Source organism: Labeo rohita, chromosome 12 (genome assembly GCF_022985175.1).
Source record: "Labeo rohita strain BAU-BD-2019 chromosome 12, IGBB_LRoh.1.0, whole genome shotgun sequence".
Taxonomy (NCBI): Eukaryota; Metazoa; Chordata; class Actinopteri; order Cypriniformes; family Cyprinidae; genus Labeo; species Labeo rohita.
The window spans coordinates 19,719,144-19,731,774 of NC_066880.1; the positions used below are offsets into that span (position 1 = coordinate 19,719,144).

The 12,631-nt window shown below is 35.8% G+C and overlaps 1 protein-coding gene across 2 annotated transcripts; it reads right to left on the bottom strand.

The window, feature by feature from the left end:
• Positions 1–6,645: 6,645 nt before the first annotated feature.
• On the bottom strand, positions 6,646–11,554 carry ppp1r3cb (protein phosphatase 1, regulatory subunit 3Cb). 2 transcript variants are annotated; one of them, XM_051124578.1, is made up of 2 exons: positions 11,435–11,554; positions 6,646–9,110 (listed from the first exon to the last, which is right to left on the bottom strand). In XM_051124578.1, exons 1-2 carry the CDS (start codon positions 11,548–11,550, stop codon positions 8,174–8,176), a joined length of 1,053 nt encoding a protein of 350 aa, XP_050980535.1. In that variant the 5' UTR covers positions 11,551–11,554; the 3' UTR covers positions 6,646–8,173. The 2 variants fall into 2 exon arrangements, with proteins under 2 accessions (XP_050980535.1, XP_050980537.1); XM_051124580.1 differs by lacking the exon at positions 11,435–11,554 and adding an exon at positions 9,935–10,168.
• Between the last annotated feature and the right edge of the window lie 1,077 nt (positions 11,555–12,631).

The following is a 12,631-nucleotide window of genomic DNA, read 5'->3' on the forward strand; positions in this document are numbered from 1 at the left end:
TGCATTTCAACACCATCTCTGTGCTATGTGCAGGAGGTATAAGAGGAGAGGTTGCCTTATGCCCCAGTTCACAATAAACAACCTTTCATTTTGTTTTGGTCAAGTAACTGCTGTCTCATGCTATCCCCTGGCTAGGTCACAGTGTCCTTGATTTGCTTGAGAAAACAAAAGAACATTGTAGTGGCTCTTTGTGGAGTATGTTTTGAAACAGGTTTCAGTTAACACATTTTTTGGTCAGTTTACAAGTACAACAAAGTTTTGACCTCTGTATGCCCTGCCAACAGGTGTTTTTCTTTGCCATGCCTTTTTGTAGCCCTATGTGTAAAATACTAGGGTGATGGAGAGAGATTTTAGCTTAAACTAAGGATTTTGGAAGCCTCTGTGGAGCGTGCCACTAAGAAGACAAGAATTCAGGAAAGACTTTCACCGCTGAACTTTTCAATTTCCGTCTCATCTCCAAAAGATTACAGTGGCTGGCTATTTTCAAGATCTTCAAATGTTTGTGTTTGTGAAGGAATGATGTGTTTTCTATTAAGGCCATGCGGTTATTATTATAAACTCCGGTTGCATGCTGGAGTATCCTCAGTATTCAAGTACAAAATATTACATTTAAACACACTAGAAAGATTCCAGAAGGGATAGTATAAAAACTGCCCAGAGCATTTCATTCTGTTGGATTCACCAAGTCCAATTTCATGCAGGTTTCACTTAAATCTATCAAGTAAAATGCAGGTTAAGTTTCAGGGATTTGTTCTTTTCATTGCTCTCTGATTGTACCGCCATAGTGTGGTTACACAGTATTTGTGGTATAAGATCAACCCTGAGGGGGTCTTGACTGCAAATACAGATAGATACCGATTTTAATTGGATCTCAACCACATACAGGATCAAAGACTGCATGAGGTCAAGAAGTGCAGTGTGTAGGTCTTAGATGAATAGTTTCAATATCTAAGTCTCAAATGCTCTTACAAAAATCTATACAAAAATGTACATACAAGGGTTATAATGTATTTTGTATTTTGTTTCTATATATATATAGTGCACAGCATAAATGAGTACACCCCCTCTAAAACTTAACAAATTTAGCAATTATAATTTTCTGATAATTAAAAGTGTTATATAGCCCACTGAATCATACTCAGACTTAATGCTGGCAGCAATGGAACCACTTGAGAGAGAACTGCCATATGACTTATTTCTTAGCATAAAAGAGGACAAAGTGTGAAAATATAGCAGAAGTAGCACTGACATTCGAAAACAATGGACTCCTGAAATAATCAGGTCTTCACTTTAAGTTTTCCGAGCCGGCAAAAGCTATGAAAAGAGTAACACTTTATCTCGCAGAGTACGACGTAGCCTGCATAAGTGAAATGCATGGTTGTTGTCACCACTAGAAATACCTAGTGTAGCCAAAGTGCAATAAACTAATTTAACCTCTTCCAAGGCCCATATTTACAAAATATATACGTCTGGGAAATCATACTCTGGTCTCAAGAGACCAAGTCAATCATTTTGGATCCAAAAGCATCCAAAATGTTCTGGTGTTGCTAGAGGAGGAGTACAGTGAGAAGTGCCTGGTACCCACAGTGACGTTCAGTGATAGTAAAGCTCTTATATAGGGATATATGATTGCTGAAGGTGTGAAGGAGTTGTGCTTTACCAATGCTTTCATGAATTCACACACCACTGTGTGATGTAATACAAACAGAAGATGGTACCCTCCCTTTATACCCTGCATTATTGGACATTTTTTCAGCATGACAATGAAGATATTTATTCTCCCAAGGTGAAAATCCTTCAGTGGACATCTATTTCACTCAATCTTAACCTTGATCAGTTGTGGGGGATTCTGTAGAGATGAGCTAAGCAAAACTCCCTATTAAAGACCAGGGCAATTAAGGAGGTCATCCTCCAGGAGTTAAACAGGACAGATGTAAAAAATTGTCATGAACAGTGCCAAGAAGGGTCAGAGCAGTATACTTAAAGTTATAGAGGACATACTAAGTACTAGAATGTTATACATTTGCTGAATTAAATCTTGGGTGTGCTCATTTCTGCAATCCTTAATTTAAACAAAGTGTATTTTTCTTGCCACATTTGCAGTTTTTAAGCATACGTTTAACAAAATATAGTAAGGTTTATCCTTAAAATAATTATTTATTTATTTATTTGTTTGTTTGTCAGTGGTGTAAGGAAAGTAAATACATTTAATTAAGGGTATATTCTTTGAAATCAACATTTAATATCTGACCAATTTTGCTTCTAAATGCATCTTGTTTTAAAGATGTTTACATGTTTTGTCTGGAAAACACTGATTAAGGAAAAACAAACAAACAAACAAAAAAACATTTTTTGCAATAAAAAGATTTGTACACAACTTTAAATTTTATGGTGTTTCATATGAGTTTGGTCAGAGCATAAAGGCTTCATACTAGGGAGATAAACACTGGCCATAATAATCCCTGAATGTGTCCTACTTTAAAGGCCCGGCCCACTGTCATGTGTTATATTTAATCTCTTCCTATACAGCAGAGCGATGATCTCTTGATTTCTCAAGTACAGATTCACCTTAGGCATTTAGAAAACGCAAGAAATAGATACTGGTACTGTATGTTTTAGCTAAATACAGCAACATTTGCATGGTCAAAGTAATGTTGATATAATTGATTTAAACTTTTCTGAACCCTGGATCATCACTGATGAAACAAAGATCATCGGCAGGCATTTGATTTACATTCTTTACTCCACAGTAAGCTTTCATGATTATAAATTAAGAGGTGACAGCCAAGTTATTGTCCATTACACTTAATACTGACAAATGCTTCACGGCGTTCTAAAATATCTAAACCAATTTTGGAATTAAATATATGTTTTAACCTCATTAGCATTAAAAAGTATTTAAAGGTATATTCTATTTGTTTGTTTGTTTATTTATTTTGCATTTTCTTTTCTCTGAGAAAAGAATTCCATGTCCTGTATGTATGAAATTATTGGTATGTCTATGTAGAAATGTCTGACTCACTGTGAAAATCAGCAGCTCTGTATTTAAGCAGATGTCATCTCTGGTAAATTCAGAAGCATTAATAGTTATGGCATATGTCACTGTGGTCAGCACCTTCTTTTATTCACTTTAATCATCATTACATAACTACAAAATGTAGTAAAGTTTAATTCGATTTTTTCGTATCTGATTTATGACTAAATATACCAGTTCTGTTCTTGTTACACATTACATGTATTTACAATAGTAATAGGAATAGTAATGCATTTATCAAGTTTAAAAATACCACTTGTCTCATCTAACTTGTTCAATGTATATTATGTTTATTATAATAAACATTGCACAAGTTATAATATTTATTAACTGAGGCAATTTTTTATTTATTTATTTATTCATTTATTTATTTTTGGTTGTGTGTCACGTAACATTCTCCACTGTTGGGCAAACACAGTGCCCTCAATTCTTTGAAAGTTTTTCAACACCTGTACCATCTGCGTCTCATAAAAGATATTTGACATTAGGTACAGTTGCCACACAAGCTTTGTACTTATAGACACAATCAAATCTAGGACATGCGTGTCACCTTCCAGCCTCCAATTGTTTTGGTTGGCATACTGTATATAGAGTCCTGCATTCACTGAACATATCTCTATTTAACTAACATACTGTAGTATATCATGAAAGATGCTTGACATTTAGTTCAGTTGCTGGCATGCGAAGACTAAGAGGTATGAGCTTAGGAACTAAAAATAGATATGATCTACAGGGAGGAATGGTTTCCAGCTCTCTCTACGCAAACACTTACTCAACAGGCCAATCAGTGATACTTGTATGCATGGGATTTCAAGTGCCGAGTAATACTGGGCTCAGTGTCCTCAACTGGGCTTTTAAGCCTGAGCTTGACCCTTGAAGTAATACACGGGAGTGGAAAATTCTGGAGTGCTTCCAAAAGGTTGTATGCTACTTAATGTTGATGATGTTCAGTACAACAAGAATATTCGAGATAACTAATGAGAAAAAGCTCAAGATTCAAACAATTACATGATTAATGGATTTTACTAGTACTGTTATGAACCATGGGGAAATATCACAAGGAAGGGGGGAAAAATATCAAAAGAAAGAACTATGTTTCATTGCTTTTGCTTGCAAAACATTTGTGTTCCCTTAAGAAACCTTTTGCTTTCTCTAGCAAAAGCATTGCATTTCCCCAAGAAATTTTGTTACCAGTTACCAATTTTGCATTCACTCACAATTTTTTCACTCAATTTTTATTCACAAAGATTCTCAGGGAGCACAAAACATTTGAAAGTGAACACAAAAGCATTGAAATATTATTTATTTAATCTCGTCTCATATTATTTTCAGTCACCATGTGTCCTTAGCATGTCCGCTGTAATGAGCTCACCAAAAGTAGCCAAATGGCTAGACCACTGTGTATCGCTGTTGGAAAAAAATCTGTCTCTAATGATTTATTATTATTTTTATGCATTCAGTAAAGAAATAGACTTGTTTACTTCAAAGTTATTTGTGGTAGACAACATGATGAAAAGCTGGAATTTTAATCAGCCATTTGTTTGCCAGTCTGTCATGTTCAATCAGAGAGCCACAATGCTGTTTGTTTAGCAGGCATACTTCTGAAAGCTTTCTACATTACGTTTAAGACCTGTTACAGATAAGAGAGACGTGAAAGAGGTTGACACTTCAGTTGGTTGGACTTCGGACACCTATTAGCACATGTTAATGTACCTTAGCATATATTATTTGGCATACATTATTTGGATAATTATTCTACATGAACCAAAGATGCATGGTAATAAAGAGGTTTAGCTACATATAGATGCTAGTGGTGTTTCACTGTTAAACAATTTTACTGATCTGGAGTGCTCTGCAAAATTGGCAGGAAGATACCCAAAAGACTATACCAGGGTATCAACAAAGACATTAGTGGATATAAAGTTTAGGCCTTATTGTTATTAATCAGGATGTGATCCATACTTCTGTAATTAACCCATGTAGTTACTGCACTGCTAATCATCTGATTAGTGTCATCACAAACAACATGGTGGCTAGAGTTAATTATGTTGGAGAAACAATTTGTGACTTTATCCAATTGTGATCCCTACAGTAAACTTAATTTATTTAGCAGTTTGTTTTTATCCAAAGCAACTTACAGCAGACTTATTATGAGGATAATCCAGCACAAGGGTTCATGACTCACTTCTTAGGGGAATTGAACATACAACTTCCTGGTCATTAGCCCTGTGCTTTAACCACCACACCACAATATCCTGTTTTAATGTTAATATTCTATACCCCTTATATGTGTACTGTACATAATAAGGGAACTATTATTGTTCTATCTTGTGACATAAGTTTAATGATTTTACATTAGGAGATTCAGCTGCTCTGGTTTAATGGCTGAAGTTTGGTTTGCTGTGATGCTTCCATCTGATGTCTGGTTTGCTGTGACGCTTCTTCCATGGAAGAAGCCTGTAATGCAGCACAGCGCCAGCCCTTTTTCCAAATAGACTGCCTCTCTCTTATGTTCCTGTCCTTGTAACACACGATTTGAATTACTGCATCACCTTCATTACTCTGAACACAATACTGTGATTGTGGAATAATGCCTTGCTGCTTGTTTGCAATTTGGTTCAATCCAGTTTTAGAATCGTAACTCTTTAGGATTGCGACTTCACATCATTTCACATCTGCAACTTTTTATGATTCCAAGAATGATAATACAATTGATACGCATCAGAGTGCATATACATCCTGATATCACAGACTTTGCTTATATATTTCTATAGATTTGCTAGAGGTGATGCATGTGCAAGATTTTATGTATTTCCAGTTTAAAGCTTTTTTCTTTACAAATTCTTGTTAAAAAAAAAAAAAAAAACCTTCATTAGAATTTGGGTGAAATGTTGAACTGAAAAATGAAGTGTCTTACAATATATCTCTCTTTTGCTTTAATGACAAGTTTGTGTAAAACATGATTATTTACTCCAGCTTGACTTGAAAATGATCCAGAAAGCTTCTGTGGAAAAACATTTGCCTGTATGAGGAGTGACATAATTAGTATCACAAATTAATTTTGAATTTAATACGTTACCATGAAATGTCCACTTAGTATATCATTGTTAATGTGCTGGATGAGGGCAAAAACAGGATTCAGTTAGTAGATTGGTAAGCATATTAAGTAAACTTACTGAACGGAAACATTCGGCTTACAACACAGGCTGTACTGACAAAATTTTCCCACAAAAACACAGACTAAGTTATAAAACATCTGGTAAATGATTGTGTATGTCAAGAGTAAGCAATTAGTTTATTTCCAGCTGAGCTTCCTGTAGCTATGGGAGCAAATATTTGTCAGCAATCTTAACTGCACTCATTCTATTATGGGAAATCTGCTCTTTGTTCATTTAAACATTGGTGACTGCTCACTAGACACATTTTTATCTCTTAACAGGTATTTATTCTTCTCATTCAGAAAGAATAGACTCTGAAAAGGTCAAAACATAGACACCAAAGCAAAACATTAATTTAAATTAGTTAGTGAAAAACTGTGTCCTGGTGTCAACTCATGGTGCACTTTGATATCGAAGTGGTTTTATTAATATAAAGTAAAACATGACCACTCATAATGGAAACATTAGGTTTTATTTCTAGCAGGAACACAGAGTATAGTACAACATTCTTTCAAACAAACATCTTACTTAGCAGTAGAAAAATATGTAGGCATACACTGTGGCTTGTGTAGGCCCCTTTTTACATTCAACCTACATGATCCCTCTCCGCAATTACAGCAGCTCATGGTTCATCACAGTCCACAATCACCTTCGTTCAAGGCCTCAACCTGTTTTTCTTTTGCAGCGGAAGGGGGAAAAACAATCATGAAAAAACAACAATCTCATTCAGTATTATCACTCTCTTTATCCACTCTTCCTGACTTACTGCGACTTTCTTAAAGTTACATCTAAATCCTCATCTTCTATCCTCCAAATAACACTAGAGAGTTTCCACAAAGCACGGGTCATAAAAATCATGATGCAGCACACACAGCCACGCACAATACCATAGCAGCAAAAATGTTGTAGGAAAGAAATTGTAGGAAAAGTGCAGATTTAAAAAAGTAGAACAAACATAGGAAACAACCGAAGTGCAACAGCAGGGATTTAGCACTTGATGGGCATTATTATCTCTCATGGACTCCCTTATAATGCATCACGCTTTTAGTGCATTCACTAGAAAGTGACAGATAAACTGGTACTATCAAATGAGATGCACAAACTTCAATATGAAGCAATCTCTTATTGTACCATATTATTGTACCAGATTATTCCATAATCTGTAAATTACACACATTTTATGCAGTGCTGGTTCATCTGCTCTTAAATGGACAATTCACCCAAAATGTTGTCATCATTTATTCACCTTCATGTCACTATAAACGTGTTAATCTTTTTTTTTCAGTATCTTTTATAGTGGTAAAAGAAAGAAATGCATTCAGGTTTTGAAGGAAATGAAGTTGAATAAATAAGAAAAATCATTTTCAGATGAACTACCCCTTTAAAGATGACTAATCATAACATATTAACATCCAGTCACATTTCAGAAGCAGGATTCCCAAAATTCACTGACTTTAGATTGAGTAACAAAATTATCACCCTTTAAAGTAACAAAACAGTATGTTGTCGAATCTATTTCAGAGCAAATGCTAGTTGTTTTCTTAATTCAAAGACATTTGGAAAGATATCCAAAACAATACCATTGTAATACAGTTAATCACAGAATAACAGGAAGGAAGGCATCTATGTTATGAAAATTATTGGTTTACCCCATGTCAGATCTACAAAATAGTGTATGTAGTGTGCTACAAAATAATAAAAAATAACATAAACCAACATTTCTCATTCTGAGTAACTGCCATATTGTTAACGTGGTTAGTCTCAAATTTGCATAACTTCAGAGTCCAAACATCTCTATTTAAACTAAATGTGCATCTCCAAAACATACACCAATATTGAATTCATTCAGACAGTGCGAAAGACACACATAGCCAAAAGGGTTTCCTTTTGAAGATGCCATTGCTTATTTCTACTCTTCAGACTTTTCAAAAGTCAGTTGTCCTTGTTACAGCATTTACTTTAAGTTCGGGGTCTTGAACTGTCACCAGTAGGGGGTGGTGTTTTCAATATGACCCCAACTCTGCCACTCGGGGAAGAACCCACTAGATGTTCTCGGGCTCCCGAATTGATCGAATTCCATCTCTGGCCGTTTGCCTTGATTCTTGAAATCTGTCGTCGTCTTTTGGGTTACACTGGTCTGGCTGGGGTCATTCTCTGCATGTACCAGCTTGTAATTTTTCCCGTCATTATTGTCCCAGTATGTGCTATCATGAGTTTTGTAGGATATGCAGAACTCCACCTGCTCATGTGAGGGCACAAAACTTGGAAGGTCGATGGAAAACGAGAAAGTGTCAACGTCCTCGCAACCATAAACATTATTCATGTACGTACAAGGAATGTCAGTGTAGCTTTTCCATGAATCAAATGTTATTCGCACATGGACAATTTTCTCAAAGCCTACATTGCTCACTTTGACTGTGCCGGTGAGCGATCTCTCTTGAATTATACAGTTTTCCAAGCATACCAGGTTCTTCTTTAGACGGTTCCGGAAGTCCAAATAGTCTGCAGCAGGCTGAGGGAAATCCAAAATCAAATTCTTCTCCTTCTCCACTTTCAGGCCCACAATGGCATCCTCCAGGTCTGACAATTCGAACTGCAGGTCTAACATGGGGTCTTCCTCGAATTCCTTGAACACATGGACTGCTGTCAGAGACATGCCTTTGGAGTCAGCAAAAACCACTTTCTTTTTTGCTTTGATCTCGGGACTCTTCCATCCTAGGTTATCAGTGTCCACATCTGTCTTAGAACTGATGCAGGATCTCAGAGGTTTGTACTGGTTGACTAGGTTCCTGGACTTGCAGTCATATGAACTGAGGAAACTGCGAAGAGGCGGCGAGTGCGCCAGACAAATTCTCATTGCCACATCCACAGGCATAATTGGACTTGGCATTGGCCTGGGGTTCAGTATCTGCAGCACCCTGTTATGAAGACAATAAAGAAAAACACTACAGTGACCAATTAAGCAGGAGATGTGAAAGACTTTCCTCAGAATTTAGAGATTAAACTAGTTAACAAAACTATAGATGGAGCTAACGATTTTACAATACAATTTTAGTGGCATAGCTCCTGGTTTAAGCTTTTCAAATTGTAATAGTTATCATTTTTTATGAAGAACAATTATGCTTCCATATTACATTTATTATTAAATATTATATTTATATTATACTTTAATATTGACCAAATTAATCCAAAGGCAACAAATTATAAAATATTAAATTATAAAATACCAATTCCAGTCTTTTTAGCACTAAAATTCACCTTATTAGATACTAATGTAATATTATCTAATAACATTTGGGATGGGTAGCAAAAATTAAAACTATTATGTAATACAAAAATAATAGTAAAGCCATAACAGAGACTACAGGATAAGTACCATTACTTGAGTGAACAGTTACTAGTAAAACTGGAATATGTAGCTGATCTAAACCACAGACCCTCCACCGAATTCATTGGCCAAAAATAGAAACAAACAAACAAACAAACAAAAAAAAAAAAAGTATAACCGAACATCAACGAATTGTCGCTATTGGGAGTAATTACCAGCTATTAAAAATCAGTAATAGTAACATATACAGATAATAGTGAAAAAAAAATCAAATAATACTTTAAACAAGCCAATATTGTTTTAAATTGAATCTAAATCATTAGTCCCATTCAGAGGTCATCTTTACACTTTTCAAGCGCGCAGTTATCAGTGATAAATCCCCACGATGCACTGTGACGCACTCTGTATTCTTACCTGGTGCAATTCATTGGAACCCGTGGTTTGTTTCCAAAACGGCAGACACAGTTTGCTCTGTTATAGTTTGAACAAGTAGAGTTTTTTTCCTACGTGCTTTTAAACTTCATTTAACAACGTGTCGACCACCATAACTAAAAACCCGCTGACTAACCGTCGCTTGCTGCGGCACGCCCCCTTCGCGGTCCAGCTGTACTGCAAAAGTCAAGACCGTTCAGTCGGTACATCAAGCCTCTGCGCGCATTGGCTCACAGTAACCCATTCTGACAGCCAATAGGAGAGCACGAGAGCGAGGCGCTCGAGCAATCAGCAAGCAGGAAAGAATCAGTCGGGGCGCGCGTGCACGGCAGATCAGCCCAGCAGTAAGCGGGAGAGAGAGGCGGGAGAAAAGCATAGTCAACCAAAATTAGGTAGCCTGTAGCCCACTGACGAAACTATGACGCGTGATCTGTGGATAAGAGTATCTGCCTTTATGCATTTATTTGTTTTTATTAATATTACAGGTGCTTATGAATGTGTCAGTGTAAGATTGGAGTATACAGATATAATGAGGTTGTTGGTTTGTTGTCAAATGTAGTCTAAGGTTACTTATGGCGCAAAAACTAAACTGGTTCTTGAGTTGTGGCACAGTGGGTAATTCATGTGCTCACATCATCAAAATAGTTAATGAAGAAGCAAGTTTGAAACTGGCCTGTGCCATGCCCCATTTCTCCTCTTTCGGCTTTTAATCAGTTTTTGCTGTCCGAGGTAGAAATCTTCATAAATGGATTTTTTTTTTTTTCATTAGCCTAGTGAATTCCAACTTTTTCAAATTGTTCCAGAAATTGCTTTTTGTGAGTGCAATCACTTTGTTTATTTATTTTTTTCATCATGAATATCTGGAAAGCATATAAGATCATTGGTCAAAATGAGTGGGGTCCGTGTTAATAAGTGCAAGATCAAGGCATTATCACAGAGCATTCATACCAGTTGCAAGCTGTCATTTGTGTGGTGTTAAACATTTATGAAGCTGTCATGCTCTATTGGTGTTACAGTAGACGGTCAAAATGCTGTATGTTGCATGACAGCAGCCTATTGAGTAATGTGACCTACATCAGCAAGATCCATATTGCAACATTGCAGCATATGATTATCACAAAATACAGGGTACAATGCTTCAGCCATATTTTATGATGATAACAGTAAGAGCACTTCATAACTTGCAAATAGACATATTTGGTTTTAGAAGGCAATTCATGCATCTGTAGAAAATTATTGCGCTGTGAATTTATTTATTTGTTTTTGTTATAGAAAAATGTGTATGCTTTGGATTCAGGAGACAGAAAAGACAAACCATAGTCATAAAAAGTTTTAAAATGCATCGTCTAGTAAAAATTCTCTAATAAAATGAAATTAGAAGCAACACTCATTTAAGCAACAAATATATTACTTATAATACATTTGTGAAAGTACTTCAGATTTGGGTGTACTGTCAGCATATTCAAAATAATAAATTTTTACCTTTTAATAAGATCCTCTATTCCTTTTGAGACGTCTGAATTCGTTTTGCTGAAGTTTGATCTGAACACTTTAGTCTGTATCTCAAGAGTGGCAACTTCAAGCAACTGTTGGTCCATTTACCACGCTTGCAAAACAGGAAGCGTACAGACAGCCTGCACAATCAGTGTAGCTGCAGCTGGCCATCAGCACTAAATACACTAATCAAATCACATTTTGTTTACACTGTTAATGATGATAGTCTGTGATGATGTCCAATGAGAATTTATTTACCCTTTATAATCTAGAACCAAGGAAAGTGCTTGATTTTCGTTTTAAACCAGGTGTTTTGCAAAATTTAACTTGGTAGTACAATTACAAATCGTTAAAATATGCAGTTTAACATAAACACCAAGCGATGTAAATATATTGTCCTGCTAACGTTTTGAATATTGGATTGACTTTACACATATAGGATTATTGTTTTCACGGTGAGTGGTGTTGATAATGGATGATTTCCTGAGGCTGGTTAAACAATGCAGGGTGTGTTTGCTTGGTTTTACCAGTCATACAAACATGTATTAAGGGAAAGAGAGTGCAGAACAAGACAGAACTTGCAAGGATTTGTTAATTTGACTGTGTGGCTTTTTTCTTTAAAAAATGTGCACAAATATGATTGTTGAGTATAACACACAATTGTGTTATGGTCTAAGGGTTTTACGTGCCACTTCCTCACTGACCTAAAGCAGACCTGACTTTGACCAGCTGAAATGTGGGCAGTTCTTCAAAGTGTGACAATATTTACAGAGCTATTGCAAGATTACCAGTATTACAAATAGTTAAAGTATGCAGTTAATAGTTAAACATTTGCAACATTTTTTGTTGCAAGATTATTAGTATTTACAGAATCAACCAGTGAAATCAGATGAGAATGTGCTGCAGTCCATGAGCCCAAAATATTAGAAATGAATTCCTTTTTACCTCAATATCCTCTGCCTGTTTTGTTTTAAGAGGTTTAAATATAGAAGTAAAAAGCCTGTTACTACCATCTGCTGCTGGGTGGCTGTATTACCAGTCACTGAAAATTCAAGAGCACATGATGTAATACTCAAGGTTTGTTGGCTTACATAAGTTGTAGAAGCAATATTTATTTGTTAAACGTGTATATTATACAATATAAATGTTAAATATTTAAATAATAATATTTACTGTTTTTCTGTT